The 20657-nt window shown below is 43.6% G+C and overlaps 1 protein-coding gene across 2 annotated transcripts in view; it reads left to right on the top strand.

Annotated features, from left to right (window-relative positions):
- The first annotated feature begins 2651 nt into the window (after nucleotides 1–2651).
- The window catches only part of UBTD2 (ubiquitin domain containing 2), a 54628-nt gene continuing 36622 nt past the window's right edge, over nucleotides 2652–20657 (top strand). Inside the window, exon 1 of one of the 2 annotated variants that reach the window (XM_084535415.1) lies at nucleotides 2652–2767. In XM_084535415.1, coding sequence (XP_084391541.1) covers nucleotides 2698–2767 — 70 coding nt within the window. In that variant the 5' untranslated portion in view covers nucleotides 2652–2697. Of the gene's footprint in view, nucleotides 2768–5981; nucleotides 6207–20657 lie in introns of those variants that run through there. The other variant, XM_084535416.1, reaches the window with a different exon arrangement.

The following is a 20657-nucleotide window of genomic DNA, read 5'->3' as shown; positions in this document are numbered from 1 at the left end:
AAATGCAGATTCACTTCGGACTTGTCCAGATGCTGGGTCAGGAACCCCACTGTTCTGACCCTCCTGGTACAACACACAGTCCACTAGCATCCTCTGCCACAAGAAGATTCTTTAGCAGTTAGCGCTGTAGGGTTTATGGCCTACAAAGAATAATTTCCAACCATATAGTGCCATTGCACCTGTATGGAATAGTCGATTCATTACACCATCTAATTTGTGAAATGACACTTCCAATCTTCAAAGTATTTTACATCCCACAGATTGCAGGCAGTTAACAAGTAATGAAGAGTAAGAATTAATTAATCCTAACCATACCCCAAGAGGTAGATAGACAAACATTAATCTACTGACAGAAATAGAGCAATTGAGGTTATATGACTTGTCCAAGGCCACAGTGGATATCTAGGGCACAGCCAAGATTAGAGTGCAAAAACTTTGCTGCAAAGCTTAGTCTTTGCTTCTTGTGAAAAGTACTTTGAGGAGTATAATCTTCAAAATAGATCATTTGTTTAGGAAAAGCCTTTGTTTGTCTTCTGTACTTTATTAGTACATTGCAACTGCATCCAAATACATGGGATCAAGCAGTAAATATTGACATTTTTGAACAATTTGAATATTTACATACACACTAATACATGTATATATCTACCAAATACTAAATACAGTGTGTGTGAGAACAAGGTAGTTAATGAAAGGGTTTAGTACCAAATACTCAGAGCATCATGCGTCAATGTGTCGTTGCAATGCAGACTGCTGTGTCGGGTGGACATACTTTCCCACGCCAGCTTGCTGTCCTGCAGCCACCCCGTTATGGAACAGAGTCACACTCTGGTTAACCCCCACCAGCTTCACTGACAGATCTTTGAGATCTCACTGGGCAGGATGATAGCCAGCAGCAGAAGCCTTTTCTGCACCTAAGCACTGTGCCTGCTTTCTCTGTACAGTTACACCCTTACTGTCATGAAAAATTGCAAACATCCTTTATTTTATTCTCTATTTCTACAATTTGAACAAATTACATTCAATTAAAAAACTAACAAACACGTACCCAGCATACTTTTAAATACACCTGTGTACGCTCAGGCGGACAACCTGTGTGGCCTGCAGATACAAGCTGAACAGAAAGCTCAAGCAACTTGAGTGCTATGTGTTTCCTTTCTCTGGTTTAAAGTTCTTCACAGAAAATAAAAATTTGCCTTTCTTGTGATTAGTGTGAATGTGGGCAGATTCTAATGATCTTTCCCCCACATTTTTTTTAGCATTCATGATATTCCTATTTGGGCCCATAAAGCAGACCGGCTCTATGTGATTTTGTTCTCAGATGGTAACGTGTTCAGTCTGTTGCACTCAGCTTATCTCATACATCTGGGATTTTAATTATTGACACAGGTACCTTCCCAAAGCATGAAGAATACATATGAAAATTAATGGTAGAAATGGACTTGTCTGTGTGTTCCTCTCATTGTGCTGACTATGAGCTCTATGAACAGATACAGCATTTTAATAAAAAAAAAAATAATACATTTGCAATGCTATCTGTAAGTAGGTAAAATATGCTCAGCTTTGGTTCCGTTTTCTGCTTTTTCTGTGTAGCAGAACATTAAGCTGCTGCGTACAGCAGAACGTAGGGGAACCCAGAGCTCGGTCTGTTACCATGTTTTATTTTTTGCAGCATCTGCTTCCATTTTTCAATGTTCTGACTTGTGTTTTCTTTTTTAACGTTCAACGCTCTGACTTATTGCTAGCTGTTTCGAAGAGCGACAGTACATCTGATAGCGTCCGAACCCTAATTCCACAGTGAGATTGCTGCTAAAATAATATAGCCTCTTTGGGCATGAAGTGCACAAAACAAAAGGAAACTTTTCCTCTCAGGGGACTGAAGGCAAGTCCTGCTTGGCCACAAGGTGTTATTTTTGCTTGTTGTTTTTAATTTAAACCAGCACGCTATTAACACGGAGGTGCTGTTAGCAGGATATAGATTTATAGGTTATATTTTTAGGTTGGATCTTAGGAAGAACTTCTTTACTGAAAGGGTTGTTAGACATTGGAACAGGCTGCCCAGGGAAGTGGTGGAGTCACCATCCCTGGAAGTCTTTAAAAGACGTTTAGATGTAGAGCTTAGGGATATGGTTTAGCGGGGACTGCTAGCGTTAGGTCAGAGGTTGGACTCGATGATCTTGAGGTCTCTTCCAACCTAGAAATTCTGTGATTCTGTGATTATCCCAGTGTGTGTGCACTTTCTATGTAAAACCGTGAAGGGTGTAGGGATGAGGGGGAGATAAGGAAAGCCCCAGCCTGCACAGCAAGCTCAGGGCAGGCCCCTCACGACCCCAGGGCCTGAACCCTGAGGTGCAGCGAGGAGCCGGCCCCCGGGTGCCCACCCCAAACCCGCCTCGCCCGGGGCGGCGGGGACGGGCCCGGCCCTGCCTCAGGCTCCGCCGCGGCCTACACCGGGCCGGGTCGGGCCGCGGGCAGAGCGGGCCGGGGCTCGGCCGGGGCCCGGCGTTGGAGGCTGAGCCGCTCGGTGCGAGGGAGGCCGCGCCCCGGAGGCGGTGTTGCGGAGCTCGGGGGCGGCTCCGGAGCCATCGCGCCTGCCCGGCCGGCCGGCGGCGGCGGAGCTCGGCTCCTAGGGGGAGGGGGGTGGGGGGAGCAAGGAGAAGGGGAGCGGAGAAGGGGAGCGGCGGGTCTGCGGGCCCCATGGGCGGGTGTGTGGGCTCCCACCACGACTCCTCGGGCAGCCTCAACGAGAACTCGGACGGCACCGGAGGTGAGAGCCGGGCCCACGGAGGGGGACGGGAGGGGAAGGGACGGGAGGGGAAGGGCTGGCTGCCCACCGAGCCGCGAGGGGACCCGGGGCCTGCGGTGGGGCTGGGGCTGGAGCCTCGGGGTTGGGGGGAGGGCAGCGCTGTGCCCCCCCTCTGCCCGTGCTCGGGGCTCTGTGCCCGGTTCCCCTCCCCACCACACGCCCGGCCGGGCCGCAACTTTCCCGGGGAGGGCACTACGGGGGTGCTCCGAGCCCTTCCCGGGGGTCCCCGCTCGCCGGGAGCCGTCCCGGGATGGAGCCGGGAGCAGGGAGCTGCGCTCCCCCCCCCGGTGCCCCGGGGAACGCGGACGAAGCCTCCCCCCCTGCCCTCCCCCAGCCCCGGTGCTGGGGAAATAACCAGGGGCTGGGGGGACGGCCTGCCCAGGGCTCCCAAACTTTGTTTTCCTTGGGCTCGGCTCCTTGTGGTGTGTGGGAAATAATTCTTCAGATAACTTAGGTCCTGGCACTGCTGTGGGTTGGGCTTTTTTTTTTTTTTTTTTTTTCCTCATTCTCTCCGAGGAAGATGGATGCTTTTCCTCTAGCCTGGATCTCCCGTGTTAAATAGTCAGTTCCCAGGGACTTCAGCTGCTGGAGCAGCGTGTGCTCGCTCATGTGCAAGCACACACCTCCTTAGCGAGCCTAGCCTGTGTGGAAACCCTTCTGCAGTGTAAGTGGCCTCAGCCTTTATGCTTTTTCTCTACCTAAACGTCTGAGCGATTGCTTTTTCAGTCTTCAGTTTGCAGACCCCTGATGTTCTCCAGCAGAGCTCTGTCTGCTGTGTGGTCGTTTAAAGTCAGCCTACCCACAGGACGCTTGGATAAGGAGTCCTCACACATGCAGGGTCTACAGATTTCAGGTTGAAAACTGCTGACCTAGATCTACATCTTCTCCTGTACCTTACAGAGTATTATTTATTGGTCTGTTTTTACCTCAGACAGCCCAGCCGATGGCTGTTCAGTCACAGCAGTGACTTTATCGCTATTCCATAATGCCCAAAAAACGCAGCTTTTACATCTGAGGCAGCCACCTGCTGATTAATGCCAGATACATAGTTCACAGAAATACCAGGACGTCCAGATGTGTAGGATTTAATCACATCGTTGACATTAAAAGGAATTTTATAGCTTTGCCTAATGTGAGTCTTTCTTACTCTCCCCCCTACTTTTTATTTTTAAAAAAAGCAAGTTACCTAAAAACTACATAAGTACTAAGCAAACTTACTTGCTCTTGCGTCTCTTACTGGTTGGTAAGGGACCAGAGCATACTAGATGTCAAGGAAAAAGAATGGAAGGAGTAGTAACGTACTTATAAAATCTTGACCAAAAAATAGCATTAAAAGCTGTGCTGACAATTTTTCAGGGACCTGCTTCAGTAGCTAGGTGTTGCAAGGTGAGATTATGTCACAGAAATAGCTGTGGTTTAATTTCCTCACTCTTCTCTGTGCTGTCCAATGAATGAGATGGGGAAAACAATCAGAACTTTGCTGATGCTGTAAAATAGTAATGCTGCCGTCTTAAGCGCTCAGTAGCAGTACGTGAGGTAGACAGTTTTTGTCCAAGTTGTCTAAAAATTGTTGTCCTGGGTAGACTTACTCAGAGCATGTTACTGCCTAGTGTTTACAGGCCTGGCACGCTATGGCTTCTGGGTTAAATAACCTATTGTACTTGGTGCATTAGAGCAGCAGCTGGGTTTTTCAAGATGTAAGAGATGCAAAACGCATGTCAGCTGGCTCATGTTGATTCATGCTCTAAGGATAATGCTCCTTAAGGTTGTCTCGCTGAAGTGAGAAGTGATGAAATTTCGGTTGAATTATGTGCTTCTTAGGACTGTCTTAAACAATGAGTTACAGTGTGCAGTAGCCTGTTTTGTAATGTTGCATAGCTGTTCTTGCTTCTCTGAAAGGAAACAAAAAAAAAAAGGGGGGGCGAGGAAGGGTGTTAAGGTGCAGGAACCTCAGCACATCTTCTATAAATCTAACTCCTGAGACACTGAAGTCCAGCCTTCACTAATCCTTAGATTTCCAAATTCTTTGTGTGTGTGCCTGTGCTAAGTACTTGAGCTCTGGAGGGAGCTTATGTCTTGAGACATCAGGAAAGGAAACAGCTGAAGCACAAGTGGACATGATTTTGAGCCCAGTGCTGGACAGAAGGGCAGCCTATTCCTGTTTCCAATACAAGGGTTATTTCCTCCAACTCCTGTTTTGTGACCTAGTGCGGCGTAATCACTTTCAAATTGCTGTCAGTCAGCAGGGCTGCATCATTTTATAAATCTCAGGAAGGTGCTTTAGAACAGAAACATCTCACTTATAGCCAGAACGTTGCCAGTGATAGACTGGCTTTGGGGGAACTTTTTTTTTTTTTTTTTTTTTCCCCCTCCAGAACAGAAGAGTTTTTTAAAGAATTCCAAGCAATTGTGACATTGATTAGATAGTAATAGCATGCTTGATGTTGCATAAAATTGGGAGCCAGATCTCAAGTCTAATTCCTACCAGTCTCAACCTATTACAGTGCTGTGAGGAGCTGGTGAAATCTTGCTAGATTGTATCACTGGAATTGAGATGAGAATTTGTCACATCCCCATACTGTCCCTGGTCTTTTTGTCAATCACTGGCACTTCCAGTTACGTCCCTGCTGCTCAGCAAAGCTGACAGTGCCCTGACCGTGTGCTGTTCCTTTGTCTTTTCCTATGGTGTTTTTCAAGGTCAGAGAGATGCTTGCATTTACCCAGAAAACTATTTAATGCACTTGGTGTGTTTCTGAGTGTAAGAATGAGTTAATCAAACACACCAAGCTCTGCTACATGCGTACCCGCTCACTGCACGTCTCTGCTCACATTGACCAAAGCAGGAGGAGTCTGTTACTTAACAAGAATTAAGCAGATGCTGCTTTGCCCATCCTGCTGGAAATGAAATGGTCTTTTCAGATTGATACCAGCTGTTTCATTATCACTGCTCTTTTTCGTGAGTTTTCATTTTAATAGAATATTGCTGTATTTAGAGAGAAAGTTCCTGTCTCAAAGCTTGGTGCATTATAGTCCAGCAGAGCTGTATTGTGGTGTGCGTATGTCCTAGATGATGAGATGAATTTATTGGTGACTCTTTAGAGGAGATAAAAGAACAATAAAAGATGATGGTTATATGCTTTATAGACACAGGTGTTTCTCCCCATCCCTTTAGCTCAGCTGTCTCCCGTCAGATATTCCAGGCTTTCAGGAGCCAAGCAACCAATCTCTGCTTGCTGTGCCGTGTTAAAGGTGACTGAATTTCTGCAGGATGGAGAGTAGATGGAGAAATAGCTGTTCTCTGGCCACTTAGAGCTTGTGGGACTTCTTCAGCTGTGCGTTCAGGAAAAGCACTGAAGTATTGGGTTAGGAGTTAGCAGCTGGAGAAACATGTATTGTGCTTGTAAGTATGGTTTAACAGCTTATCAGGTTATGTTTGGTTTAGCATAAACCAGGGAATTTGCATTCCCACGTGCAGGGCCTTTTTGGAGGTCTCTTCTTAAATTTCTTTTCATCGTTTTGGAGGGGAGGAGGGGGAAGTTTGCGAAGGGAAAGGAGAAAAATGAACCAGTTCATTTTCTCCCAGTAAACTCTTTCCCCTATTATAAGCTGCATATTACTTTGTCTGACTTCGTAAAGTTCAGCGAGACAGTTATTTGTGTGGAGTAACGAAAGGGCAGGAAATCCAATGTCTCGAAGCGCGGGCATGACAAGTCATTATAGATTAAGTCTTTTGGCTGCAGCTGTCTGATTGCTGCTGTGCTCTTGATGTGATGTTAGCCTGCCTGTTGGAGCTCTTATCGCTATTCTTTGTTATAAAAGACGATGATTCTGTTTGAAATTTGTCTTCTTTACTGCTGCCCCTATCACCCAGCAGTGATAATAGGAACAAGCGGAAATAGGTCTGCCCATCTGAGTGACACACCAGAATATATTAGAAGCGTAAATTCTTCCTGCAGTACTTGATATAGTACTGGCGCTTCATTAAGCTCTGGAAAGCCAAATGCCAAGCTTGACCTCTGCTTTTGGGAACTGGACAACAGTTTCTTAAATATTTTCAGTCGAGTGCTGTGTAATGCTGCGCATCACATGTCTAATTTGAAGCTACAATAACTGCTTTCATGGTGCCTCTACGGCAGGCTGACCAAGGGAATTTGCATATTAAGTAGTCAGATTTGTGGCTCACAATTGGGCTGATACAGTGGGCCCATGCACAGCTTGCGCAGGGTTTTTAAACAAGGCTCTTATGACTGAGCAGTTAAGAGCATTTGGTGCGGACCCCGCGTATCAGCATACAAAGAATCTCCCAGATTGCGTTTTGCAGTGTTTGGGCTGTTGATCGCAAGCTGTGGGTAGCGCGTGCCAGCACGTAGCACCTTCCTGGGAGTTTGCTGCTACCTAAAGGAGGGTGTTCTAGGCTTCAGGTAGTTCCTGCTGCCTTGTAATGCAACCCTGAAATAAGGTGCTGGATGTGTTTTTGTAATGCTAAATTCAGAGCTGGCATTAGGTGTTGTTTTACTGTGGCTTTCCTTAAAAAAATAAATAAATATACTAAGCTTTCCTTTTTTTTTATATATATCTATGGTTTTCACAACTTGCTGTAAATCTCTCGTGATTTCCACAGCAGTACGTGTGTGTTTTATCAGGGCTGTGTAATAAAAGTAGCTGTTAATGAATGATTTGGTTTCCTAAGGGCTGGGCACCCACAGCCTGCTTGGGATGGGTAGGATCGGCAGATCTAGCGCAGAGAGCACCCGAATATCACTCTGCTGGTATGGCACTTCTCATTTGTAACCCAAGAGACCTCGTTTGTTTTTCAGGTGATAACAAGTAACTGGTGGCAAATGAAATAAGGTGTTATTCGTGCTGTTAATAAGGGCTGACTAATGCAGCTGTTCTGTTTCCTTTTTGGCATTGTTCCTCCATGTAATTGTTTGTTTGGTTTCTAGATGAAGTGATTTGTTTTAATTTCTCTGTTTGGGATTTCAGTGTTGAAAGCAATGAAATCCTCCCCTCCCTGAATATTAAATATAATGAATTGAACATTCTTTGTGCATTGGAGATTTTTGATAAATGGAAAATATTGTTTGTTTTCTGTTTTAATAAACTCAAAGTCAGCAATCCGCTCTTATTACAGCGGGTAATATGATAGCTATTATTTTTCATATGAATGTTGAATAATACAATTTATGAGTCACAAGTTATAATGCAACTGAAGCCAGAAATAAAGATCTGCCTTATAGCAGATCTTTTGTGAGAGTCCTGACAATTGCTGCAAGTCTTGCAGGTACAAGGAGGGATCAAGGTAGCCACAGCTGGTCTACTTACCCAGCTCTTAAAAATAAATATATAACTAAATCTGAAGAACTTCTGACCACATGACCTTGTTCTAGCAATGAATACAACTATTCCTTTGTTTTTAAGCATCACGATCCATTTTTTGCTTAAAGGGCTTTATGTAAAAAGCACTTTCACCCCGTCTCGTAGGCTAGCACTGTATTTGTCAGTTACATTTTTAGGCAGTTGTTACTCGTTTGCTGTGTCTCTGTCACTTCCTTAAAATTCAGACTGCTCTGATGCAAATTCTTATACTTCATTTACTTTTTCCTCTTAAATGGTGTATGTGTGCTTGTATTTATATATATGTATATACATATGTTCGTTCATATATATATATATACTCACACAAACACGTAATTCTGCAAATTGCTTGTGCCGGCCACAGGAAACCATGGTTTGAGGGCCAGTAGGTGCTTTGTGATCCTCCCTGTTCTTTCTCATCAGATTCAGATGACTTTTTGAGCTTGGCTGGTGTGGTGCAGACATCCTGTCCTGCAGAGACCAGGTACTAGTACCTGCTGCCGTGCTCTTGTGGCTTTCCAAAAAAGTACTCTGAAATAAAATGCAGCAGAGTCTTGGTTTCCATTCCTGGTGGGATAGTCCATGAGAAGAGGTACAGCCGAGCGTGCAGAACCAAGCTTCCCTTTCCCAGAGCTGGTGGCATCCCTGTTCCAGGGATTCCTGCCTCCCAGCAGCCAGGGTGAAGCAGGGAGAAAGAAGACTGTGCGTGGCATCTGTTGGATGCATGTTGCTGAAGCGTCAGCTTAAAGGCAGGAGCCATTGATTCGCTTTCATCTTTCCTACATGCAGGTGCTTAGGGTGTAGCTTGTGGAGGTTTGGTTTATAATTCTTCCAGCTGGAAGCTCTGTAGGTCTCCTCTTTCTTTTTGCAAAAGTCAGATGATGAAATTAAGCCTCTCTGAATGTTGCCATATCTAGTTTTAGAAGCAAGTCCATTTAGACGGCTGTATTCATTTTAATCATAGTAAAAACACAGTCAGCAGGCTGATGAGGCAGTACTCAGGGATGCCTTGCCCATTTGGGATGCTGAACGTAAGCGTGCTGAAAGGTGGCTGACCTTGGGTGGATGCCAGGGTGAGGAGAGCGTTAAGTGCATATACTCGGGGCTTTCAGTCATCTGTTTGCTCTGCGAACTGCAAACCTCCGGGCTCTGTTTACTCACAGAGATGCTAAGCCCTTGGAGTTTGCATTGCGACTTTGTAGCTGGGGACTTGGCGCGGCACAGGTGGATCTGCGTGTCGGGAGAAAGGACACGGCACGTCGGATCCGTTCCCTGGGGGATCGGCTGTGCCATGGCTGTAGGAGACTGGGGTGGGAGAGGGGCAGGACTCAGTTACCCAAAATCAGCGAGGTGACCAGTTTTGTGAAGCAGGTGGAGTAGAAAGAAGAATTAAAAAAAAAAAAAAAAAAAAAAAAAACACACAACAAAAAAACAACAGCTGAAATCTAAGATTTGGAGGCACAGGAATGTTCTACTGCTTGAGAAGCAGAAGAAATAGAGGATTGCTTGTTTATTTTTAAGAAAAAGCTTTTCCCTCATGTTGTAATTGCATTTCCAGTGTGAAAAGTGCAGAATGGAGTTCAGTGCCTCGTGCTGATTTATCCCTGATCAGCAGCAGCTGTCGGAGCAGCACATCCAAAAGCTGCCCGGGTGTTCACGTTACGCTGCGTGTCCAGTCCACGGCAAGCACCTACAGCTCAGCGTAACGTGAGAGTTCACTGTCCTGACCTGCGTGCAGTAAAATATGCACCACGTCCACTGTGGTTTAAGGTTCAGCTGGAACCTGAGTTTTACACCTTCTGCCCCTTGCTGACCTTGGGCTGATCTCCCAGCTGTTACCAGGTAGTTGCTCTTGCTCCTGGCAGGCTTGGAGCAGGTTTGTTTAAATGAGCGATGGCCGAAAGCTGGGGTGGTGCAAACTGTGTAAATGGTTTTTCCCCTGTTTCCTGCCTCTGAAATAAATGGGACTGCGTTTTAAATGCTGAATGGGGCTGGAGTCTCTTAGGCTACCTTAAATATTTAAAATGACATAAGCAGCCTGTCATGTGGAGACTTCACAGTAGTGAGAGATGCAGAGCAACTGCAGATTCTGCAGGTGATAAGTGCAGAAGCCACTAATAACACGCAGTTAATGAATTTGCAGTTGTTGTACATCCATTTGACCTGCTAGGAGCTAATGTAAAGCAATTGAGAATTGCACTTCATAAAGTACAAATACAGAGGGGGGGCTCCTTGCTGCTGTGCTTGTGCATTAGACCAATTTTTACAGCTCCTCTGTTCTTCTTTTTCCCAGTGTCCTTTTCTATTCCCTTCTCCCCACCTCCTCAGTGAAGATGATTTAAAAGGAAAAATTCAAAGCACTGCTTGAAAGCCGTTTGTGGGAGGAGATAGGCACGGTTTTGAAGAAATGATTCTTCCCTTCTGTCGAAACTCAGATGTGATGAAGGATTTTTTTTTTTTTTTTATGTGCGTGTGTATATAAAGGCATCCTTGTGCTTAAGATGAGGTAGAGGAGAGGAGGGTTGGGGAGTTTCTGCATGATCTATCATGTGGTTTTCCTACAATCCCAAACATGAAAGAGGAGGCCCTGCACAAATGCTAGTGAGGACTACTTCAGTAGTTTTCAGTGAGAACAGGTTCTGCCTGGGGAAAAACATTTCCATGAAATAGCCTGTAATCTATAATGTTTGAGATTGCATGTTAATATTTCATGTTTCACAGGGAATGTTTGCCCTTACTATGATTAATCTCCTGTTATTGACACTTTTCTATAAATACCTAAAATACCATTCATTGCAAGCATCTTATAATTCATAACTTTTAATGAACAAGAATTTCTAATAATTGTACCAACTGTAAATAATTCTTGGAGTGCTGCCTTCCTACATTGTCTGCTGTCATTTTTCACCTTTTTCTCATTAGAGATGCATGTTCTTTGAGAATACTCCCAGGGCCTGAAATTGCATCAGGAGCAGAGCACAATAGTTTGGGGTTGGAAGCTTGTTACCTTTGTATTTTTAAAATTCAATTCTGGAACTCAATTTTTGCTCTCATGCTGTGATCAAGGGCGCTCCGGATCCGTGAGAAGGATCTCTCCTGGCATTTACTTTGTCGTTTTATTTTTCTGCTGCAGAGCTATCATCTCCTGTGATTTCTTGTCTGTAGGGATAAATACAGTCTTTTCTAAAAGACTACCTGCAAAACATCGGATAGTACCTGCAGCTGGTGAATGCCATTTTCTCCTGCCAATTTTTATTTGGCAACGTGCTGCTGTTTGAGCGACTGAGCCTACTGTACAACACTGGCAATTGCAGGATAATGTCTGTCTGGTGAAAAGGTAAATAGTTGAAGTAAAAATCGCTAATTCACACGGTTTGTGTGTACCCCAACAAATATTTCTTGGCAGAGGTACAGAGAAACGCTGTGTTTGTCGTACGTATTGAACTTAATGCTTTCAGTGCATATTCAGACGTGTTTGCTTAATCTGGGGTATAAGCAAAAGCTGCGTGTGTCAAATTAATGTGTTCAGTGCAGTGTGCTGGGCTCTGGTTGGGCTCTTACCCAACAAACATTTTGGAGCCCCTCTTGTGAGTGTCACTGCACTCTCCCCCTCTCTTCCCAGGGAGCTGAGCTGTGCAGGGTCCTGGGGAGGGATGCTTGCATCCCTGTTCAGCTCTCTGGTGGCAGCTGATCCATGGCACAAGGGCTGAAGCAAGGCTGAGGAGGCGAGAGAAAAGAAATGTTAATGGGAAGCAAGGTTTAGTGTCTGAGGAAAATAGTTTGGAGACAACAAATGTTATCTGAAGGCTGGACGAACAATTTCACTCAGGCTTGCTGGATGCATTCTTCAGGAAGCTATATTTGGTGGCAGCGGTAGTTAAGCATACGTTCAGCTGAAGCTTTGCGCTCCAGTCCTTCACACCTCTAACTAGCATCATCCTTCGCTGCTGCCGGATTTGGTGTGGTTGCCTCTTGGGGACGTGATCAGAATGTCCCGAGAGCGAGCAGATCTCCTCCTTTGCATCGTGTGTCTGTAGCACACACAAAATACATGCGGTGAGCGTACCCACTGAGTGGCTGGTGGTATCGCGAGTCCCAGCCGAGGGTTAGCACTTCAAGGGGTGAAGAAGGGGAAAGCTGTCAAATATCTATTTAAACTTTTTTTAAACAAAATTGGAACCGACTTGAGATGCATGTTGATGACTTGGCTCGGTAAAATGCATGACTGATTTTTTTAAAAAAGATTTTTTTTGCTGTGTGCCTAGAGAACTGCATTAAAAGAATATGGTTTGCTATAAATACAAGCAATTGTTGAATAGCAGTATGTTGTGTGAAGTGCTCATCAATATCTGATATTATTCTAAGACAAGTTTAAATGCTCATTTCAGATAAGTTTTCTTACTCATTTGTATGTCAGCTCTTCACATCTGTATATTTCCATTGTATCTTTCTCCAAATCGAAAACTAGTTCTGGTGCCAAAACAGCTTGAATTCCAATGGAAAACCGCATGTGTATTGAAATCACATTGCTTGATTGAAGTCACATGCTTTAAATCAGTCACGTATTGTATAGCCTCACGCTGATGGCACTTAATGCAACGTTCCATCACTGTCTTAACGCGGCTGAAACAAACGCGGTCATTGTACGTATCCAAGGCGCTTCAGCTGCTGCACTGATATTACAGCACAAAAATAGCTCCAAAAATACTACAGGCTCAGTTTTTGGCTTTAGCTGAAACGCCTTCGGAATGGAACAAGAGGGAATACAGAGTTTTAGTCTCTCCTCTGGGAGAAGAAAGGAGCAGCAGCACTGTCAGAACAAGAGCGCGTGGCTGTTGCGGATCGGCGCTGCGAGGCGGTACCAGCGTGAGGGTCCTGTAAGTAACCCTCCAGTCCTCAAACTCTAACACACAGTAGAGACTCAAAGTGTGTTTTTTCTTTTTTTTTCCTCAATATGAGGAAAAACAATCCAGTAAACAGTTGATCTTCCTATAAACCTCTAAAACGATTTCAACTATACTGGGGCTATTTTCATGTGTTTAAATGATACAAACCCTGTGGAAACATCTGGTGCTCCTAAACAGCGACAGAGCTGCCTAGGCCATTACCACCCTGAAGAGATCGTTATGGAAATGATGCTGTTTGTCCAAACGCAGATTTCCAAAAGCTTTCATACATTTAGTTTCTTATGGACAGAATCCTTGCCGAAAGGAAAACTCCAGCGTTTCGTGACTTGCTGCGACCTTGCAGTGCTGTATTGGCTTCTGTCCTACTGCTCTTGTTTAAAATGGGTTTCTTTGGGGAAGCTGTGCTTACAGATGGAATTACACTATTTTAGTAGCCATAGACCAAGTCTTTGTTGGGCAAGCCAATGGGTATGGAATAAATGGAACATAAGGAACAGTACAGGTCCCAAAGATTTTAGTCTGACTGCAACATTGCAGGTTTCTTGGAAGCAACTTCTGCATTTTCTGAGCTGTCCATGCATTAGTTTTTTGGTCAAATAGGCCCAATCAAAAGTGAACATTTTAATTCCTGATCTTTTCATCGTGCTATGGTGTTCTTCCCTGGCTTATTTACCATTAGTTATGTTAATTTGTAAAACTCGAAAGGAACACCACCCTTGTGCCCACCCCATTGCTGGGAGCTAGCTAATGTGTAGGAGTGGTGATGGCATGGGCACGGTGGGTGGCCTCTCTCACTCTCCCCGTTTCCTTCATCAGCCCCAGGATGTGATCACTCGTGATCAGTTCTCAAGGAACAACTTTTTGTCCATAATTTATATGTAAACATAGTTAAAGCAGCACTTACCACAACTTCCTCAACATACTGGATCTGAAAACAAACAAGTTTAATTGTTCACTTCTGCAATGTCACTCTTATGGCTTCATCCATCCCAAAGAAGTGAGGTATTTCACTGTATTTTAGGAAGGCAACTTTTTCACTCCAGTTACGTTCTCTTTCTGTTGATTATATTCAGGGGGAGGAACGGCATGCTGCACAACTGGGGAAGAACCAACATTAGCATTTTATCTTTTTGTGGTGGAAACTTATTACCAAGAGTTAATAATTTGCATTAAGCTCCACATTAGTTAGGAAAATGTTATAGATACTGGAGGGTGGGGGAGGAAGTGTTTCGGTTCCTGCAAGTGTCCCACCTTGTTAATGTCTCTTGGCAAACTACATGGAGAGACACTGTGAAAGCTGCTATTTGATAACCAAACCTGTTAATGAGAGATTTTTGTTGGCTTTTTTTTTTTTTTTTTTTTAGCAATGACGTTTCATATTTATACGAGGTTGCACAAAGTCCAAGATAGCAGTGCTGGCAGAGGCATCTGTATTTTCTAGTTCAGTGCAGTGTCAAGCAGAATATTCCCAGTACCAGCCGACCTAATCTTCTCTTAGACTATTTCCAGGTTTGCCTACTCAAGTATGCTGTCACTATCTGATTGCTCTCCCTGCCAAATTTCCAAGCTGAATTCATCTTCCATTGATAAAGTCTGCTTCTAACTGCTCAGTGCAGTCACCCTTCCCTCCTTCACGTCTTCTTTCATTATCATAAATTAATGAGGATTTTTTTCCAACTGGAGGAACTCTTGCCTTGCAAGTCAGATTTGGGTATCTGCACCACTTTTCTTGTTCTTATTTGGACACGTTCCAGTGCAGATTCACTTGTTCATATTTAAAGCTAAGAAATGAAACAGTTTCTCAGAAAGCAAGTATTTTCTAACAAGATATTTTAGTGCAGATTATTATGTATGAAAGTCAGCATGGATGCTAAAAAATGAGCCCATATGAATGGGCTGTGCTCAGCTAGGATAGCTCTGGTGAATGCTATCCTAGACATGAGCATTTCCTGGTGCATTTTTCTCATGCTCATCTTTAGCTTTTGCACAGGTCAAAACCTTCAGATTATGCACATTCTTTTTTTTTTTTTTTTTTTTTTTTTTTTTTTTTTTTTCTTTCTTTCTTCCCTTTGTGGCTGATACTACATTATTATCTGCTCTTTGGAAATGCACTTGGCATTGATTAACTGAGTGCCAGGTACTTCATTGACCCGTCTTTAAATGCTCTGGGATTAGTTTTTCCAAGCAGTGTGACCGCTGAAAACACGCCTGCTGTAGTTGTTTCCTTGGGTGGCAGCTTGGATTGAAAGCTTGGGACAGTTTGGATCCGATCCTGCTGTTCCAGTTACTGGTAATGTAAATGCCAAAAATTGCTTTGTTGCTGTTTTTCAGCTTTTGTTTATATACACGTTTAGATTATGGTAAATCCATCTGGCTTCTAATAATATTGTCGAGTCTTAGAGGGGCTTTCATCTTGAGGAGAAAAAAGAAAAATATTTTTTGGTGATTTTTATGTTTGTTTAAAAAATAGTAATCTGCATTTCTCTTGCATTTTTAGATAATGATTTAGGGAAGCAGGGAAGGGAGCAGAGTGGTCCAACCTTCTGTGCTGATTCTGAACCCCAAAGCCGTGTATCTTCCTGCTGGATATGAAGGGATTCTGTCTTCACTTTCTTCTGAACAGGGATTTTTTTTTTCTTTTCAGTTTAGGTCTGAAATCCATTTCTTGCAGTAGGAGATGAAAGCATAAGTTTTGGCAGTATGACAGATTTTCTTCTACAGTTCTCTTTAAGTGGGGGCCATTCTCTGTACCTGTCCCCATCTGCACCTAATTCTTTTCTTTAAAAAAAAAAAAAAAAAAAAAAACTGTAAAGAACCTCACTAAAAACCCAACTCCTGCCAATGCTGTTTTGACTCTACAAAATGTATCTTAGGGTACTTCAGTGAATGTTTTTGGGCCGTGAATATTTTGTATTGATTCTAAGGACTACAGGAAGATTTAAGAGATCCTTGCCTTGAAAATTAGATTAAAAATAGTTACACCTGACTCAGTATAAATTTGATGTTTTTCATTATTTTTACAACTATCTAACGTGTAGGGGGTTAGAAGGGAAGAGGAGGTGTGTGACATCAAGGCATGTTCAGTATAGGTGCTTAGAAAATCTAATCTTGGCAAATATTCACTATCTAGGAATAGACGTTTTGAAAAAGATTTCTAGCTAATAGTGTGCCATTTTCCTTTTTTTTTTTTTACCGAGTTCATACCGAATGAATCAGAAGGCACAAGCTATTCTGTGATAGCCGAGAGGAAAATGCTGAGATCTGGGGAGGGGAATTACAGCTCGGTCATCAAAATAGAAGTTGGTTCGGAATAGGGGAAATCAATCTTTCAGGTGTAGCATGAAAAGAACATGAAATGCGGATTATTCTTCCTCGGTGACTTTTTCCACCCGTCCCTAAATATTTTGCATTCGCTCATCTTGGACATACCCCAGCAAAGATTGCTCTCCTCACAGCAAAGGAATCTCTTGTTTCTTGCTGCGTTTTTGGTTATTTTTAATAGCCTCTGTTGCTAGTAGTGCCTAAATATTGCTGGCATAGGGAGGGTACTGAACGCTGGCCGTAGTTCTGTGAACCAAAAATAGAGCTTAAAAAGTAGAGAGAGAGAAACTGCTGTTGGGAAAATCGCTGCCTGCAGGTTGCCTGTGATAACAGGGCTGGATTGATGGGTTACAATCCTGGCTGTACGTTTTTGATTCTTAGTTTTGATACAGGCTTCTGAAAGCAAGAAAGCTTAAATACTTCCTTTGTGTATCCGCGGTATTCGCTGGGGGGACCTGAATGGCTTTTTTTTGTATTCACAATGTGATTGCTACTGTAAGGGAGGCAGCACTGGAGCCCCGGCTCTGACGGGTCCTGTCCAAAAAGCACTCCTGGAGCCAAGGCACCCTTGCTCAGAGCTGCAGAAGCAGCACTTGGTGTGCATAGTTTGCTCATTAGAGCACAGCAATTAGTACGGCAGGCTGGGCGGATCACAAATGCACTTGCAGCCGGTTGTTTTGGGGAATTCTTCCTTTTTCTGCTGGAACCAGCAACCAGCGTTTTGTTCAGTGCTTTCAGCAGTCACTACACCTAAATAAAATCGTTGTGTATCTGCAACAAATGTATGAAACCCATGAGAGCTCTGGGCTATTGTTTTTAAGTGGCTGAAATAAAAATCTTGCTAATGCTCTCGTCCTCATTACGTGCCGAAATTTCTCATTCTTACACTCGAAGCTAAGTATTTTCTCATCAGGTAAGGGGGAGAAGGGATGAGGAAAAAGGTCTGTCTAACAATGATGAGCTCTGCCTTAATTTTAGAACCAGACTTTTCCTACAGGAGCTTGACTCTGAAGTTCAGAATCAACGTGCACTTGGTTTAACCTGCTGTTACGACACTTGTTACTTAAATTATAGGACAAGGAAAGGAAGGTGCATGTTTCCTGACAAACAATACCATTTCTGCTTATGAATAGATGGTAAAATGAGAAAAGTAAGTTCCCTTGAGTGTTATGGTGAACAGATTTTAAAAAAAAGAGAGATGAGGGTAGCCCATGTGCAAGCCCATGTTCAGCTGTGCCTGGGAACACAGCGGCTGCTACCTTTGCCAACACAATCATTGCATTGCGAGTTTTTAGCTTGCTCTGAGTTGTTGAGAATTAAATGCATTTTAAATCAAATCACATTACGCAGTCATCCCTTCCTTTAAAAGGAAGAGAAGTTACTTAAGTGAAGTGCTGTTGCGTCTGTCGGAAAGGCTGCCCTTCGTTACAGAGCGAGCATCGCTCAGGCCATTAATAGAGCTAAAGACCTGTGCGCTTGGGGACTTTTGGAGGAGATCAAATTAATTTGCTAAAGGTGGAAGGGCTCTGGCTACTCTAATCTATCTTAATTCGAGCAATTTAAACGGAGAGGGCAGTTTCCTTGGCCTGCTCCTCGGTCCCTCTGTCTCGGGGAGAGCAGCAGGCTCCCACAGGAGGCTCGCAGCAGGAGCTGAGCTGTGCGCCAGGGTTTGCTGACTGTGCGAAGGCAGAAGGTTATGCTCCTAATTTCAACACCCGCAGTTAAATGCTTAAGGTTGGATTGCATCAATAATCCCCCACCATAGGCTATAATATGCCTGCCTTTTTTTTCTAAGTAGATCCAGAGGGAGCTAATGTAGCCTTGAATGGATGTAATTTTAAGGCTACTTTGTGCAAGTGCTCTGGCTTAAGAGTAGGGCTTTTTTTGCCTGAATATATGAGAGAGACAAGCCTTTGTTGCAACCTGTAAATGTTTGTGTACATTTTTCATTTTAGGTTAGGAAGATGGATGATAGATTCCTAAATAACAAAGCAGTGCACTAAGTATCCTAATGTATTATAAATTGTCTCTGACTCTAGGTTAAATATGGCTTTCTGAACAAAAAATATACTTCAGAAGTAGGAATTCTTTGTCTAAGGGTCTTTCATGTGTAATATAGACATCATTTTTCAAAGGCAGCTAGGTCTCGAAGTTGAAAATCTTGAGCATTTTTAGTAACTAGTGTAATTGTGCCATTTTAGAGCAGTCCTGCTTGCAGATGCCAGTTAACAAAACCTCCCCATACTGAGCTGTTCCAAAGCATCACCTGCTAAGGAAGTTCTTGAAAGACTTTCTGACATCCACCCAGTCCCATAAATTCTATCAGTGTTAATCAGAACAACACTGAGAAGTAACTGAACTTGTAGAATATGCCCATCTTGTCCTTTGCTTAAAAAAAATCACCTCGCCAAACCTTTGAGTGCAGTTTGTTCACGTTAACCTTGTATGCTGTTGGTTCTTGTCATCTTGCGTTATACACAAGCAGTGAACAAAATTCTCTGCATTTGTCACCAAAATAGGGATTACTCCAAGGTAATTGTGCTAATTAATGATGCAATTATTATCATTAAACTTACTAATTACGTAGTAAAATGGTATGGAAAGTAAGCCCTTAGTCTGACTGCAGAAGAACAGTTAGCTGAAAGATTTATTTATTTATTTTTAATTCATAGGTGTGATTTTTTTTTTCCGTTCCTCAAAGTACTGAAAAACAAATGGAGCTTTAAGCCTGTGGGTTGAACCCTCTGATGCTGTGTAACACTTTTTTGTTCGTTTGTTTTTCCCTAAAATCTTCTCCTTTGGATATTATGGTTAAAATTTGGTTTCAGCAGCAGAAACTCAACTCCTGGCATGCTTTAACGTTTCTTCCATGACCTGTGTATTTGCATATCCATGGAAATGAGAGGCAAGAGGACGGATGTCACCATCTAAGAGTGGAGTAGCAGTGTACAGGAGACCTGGTGGCACCGTGCTGCCTCAGGGTGCAGGTAGTAGTAGGAAATTACCCAGCTTCACTTAAACTTGAGAGAAAGTCGTCTCTTGTCCTGTCCCCATGCTGTCAGGAGATCCTACTCTGGAGCTTCCCATATTGAACTGCTTTCCTTTCAGGGTTTTGCTTTTTTTCTTCCCATGTTTCATAATCTCCAGCATCCTCAGCCAGAGAACAGAGCTGTCAGTCAATTGCTTTAGCCAGGTCCTGATTTTTGGGGTCCTCTCAAGCTCCTGTAAGTAATGTCTTTCATTTCATCACTTGATCCAGACACTTAATCAGATTCCAGCATCCACTTCAGTTTCTCTGGCTCTTACACATTGTTTTAATGCAAATTCCTATCCTTCCCCTGGGATAAAAATCAAAGGTAGGATTGGCCCCACCGGAATTTTTGACAGCAGTTAATTTTCAAGCAGATCCCAAATTTGTCTTCAGTCATTCTTCACAGTACATTATAACCTCTGATTGGGGGCACTGGGACAAGCAGACTTTGGCATCCCAAGGCAGCTACTGATAGCTTTGTATTAGTAGCTGTCTGAGAAGTCTGGATGTTGCTCTGTAAGCTCTTGTTGCTGCTTGGCCTTTACACCGATTCTTAGACTTCCAGACTTCCAGTTACTGAGCTTTCTCCAGTCTTAGGTTCTGGAGTGCCTGGAGAATGACTGACCAAAAGATCCAACTTGCATCTCGCATCATTTTTCCTGACGCCCCCTCCTTGTTTAATATGACACGCTGTCGAATAGAAGTCTGGAGTTAGCTTAGGCTGTGAGCATTGGTTCGTCTATGAATAAATTTTCAAGCTTATTAACTGGCTTGTGGATCCAGAAAGTACTGACTAGAAGTGAACAAGTGTTTTTGTTTTTCTCTGGGGCATTAAGCCGCTGTTCTGTGAGACTCCTGCCCTGCAGGGGTTCAGTGTGCGCAGTCAAATGGATGAAAACTAAAATGGATCTGGTTCTTGTGGCATCTCCCTGCTCGGGAGCACCTGGAGGCTCAGTGATGTGGTCATTTAGCTTCTGTGCTCATACTGATTTGTTAATCTTGTGATGAGTCCCTTTTTGCTAAGGGGAAGCAAGACAGCAGGAGAGGAGGGTGACTCTTGCTAGTGAAGCGCGTAGAAACCTCTGTGGATGAAGAGCCTTTTGTGCTTCTGGGCAGTTGAAGTATACAGGGTTTGTTGTTTGGCTCTGGGGGGTGGTTTGTCTTGTTTTAATCAACCCATCTCAGAAATGAAGTCTCACCCTTGCAAGTCTGTGTTTTTTTGGCCTTAAGCATG

This window comes from Aythya ferina, assembly GCF_964211825.1.
Source record: "Aythya ferina genome assembly, chromosome: 14".
In the NCBI taxonomy this organism is placed as follows: Eukaryota; Metazoa; Chordata; class Aves; order Anseriformes; family Anatidae; genus Aythya; species Aythya ferina.
This window is presented reverse-complemented; position numbering and strand designations above follow the sequence as displayed.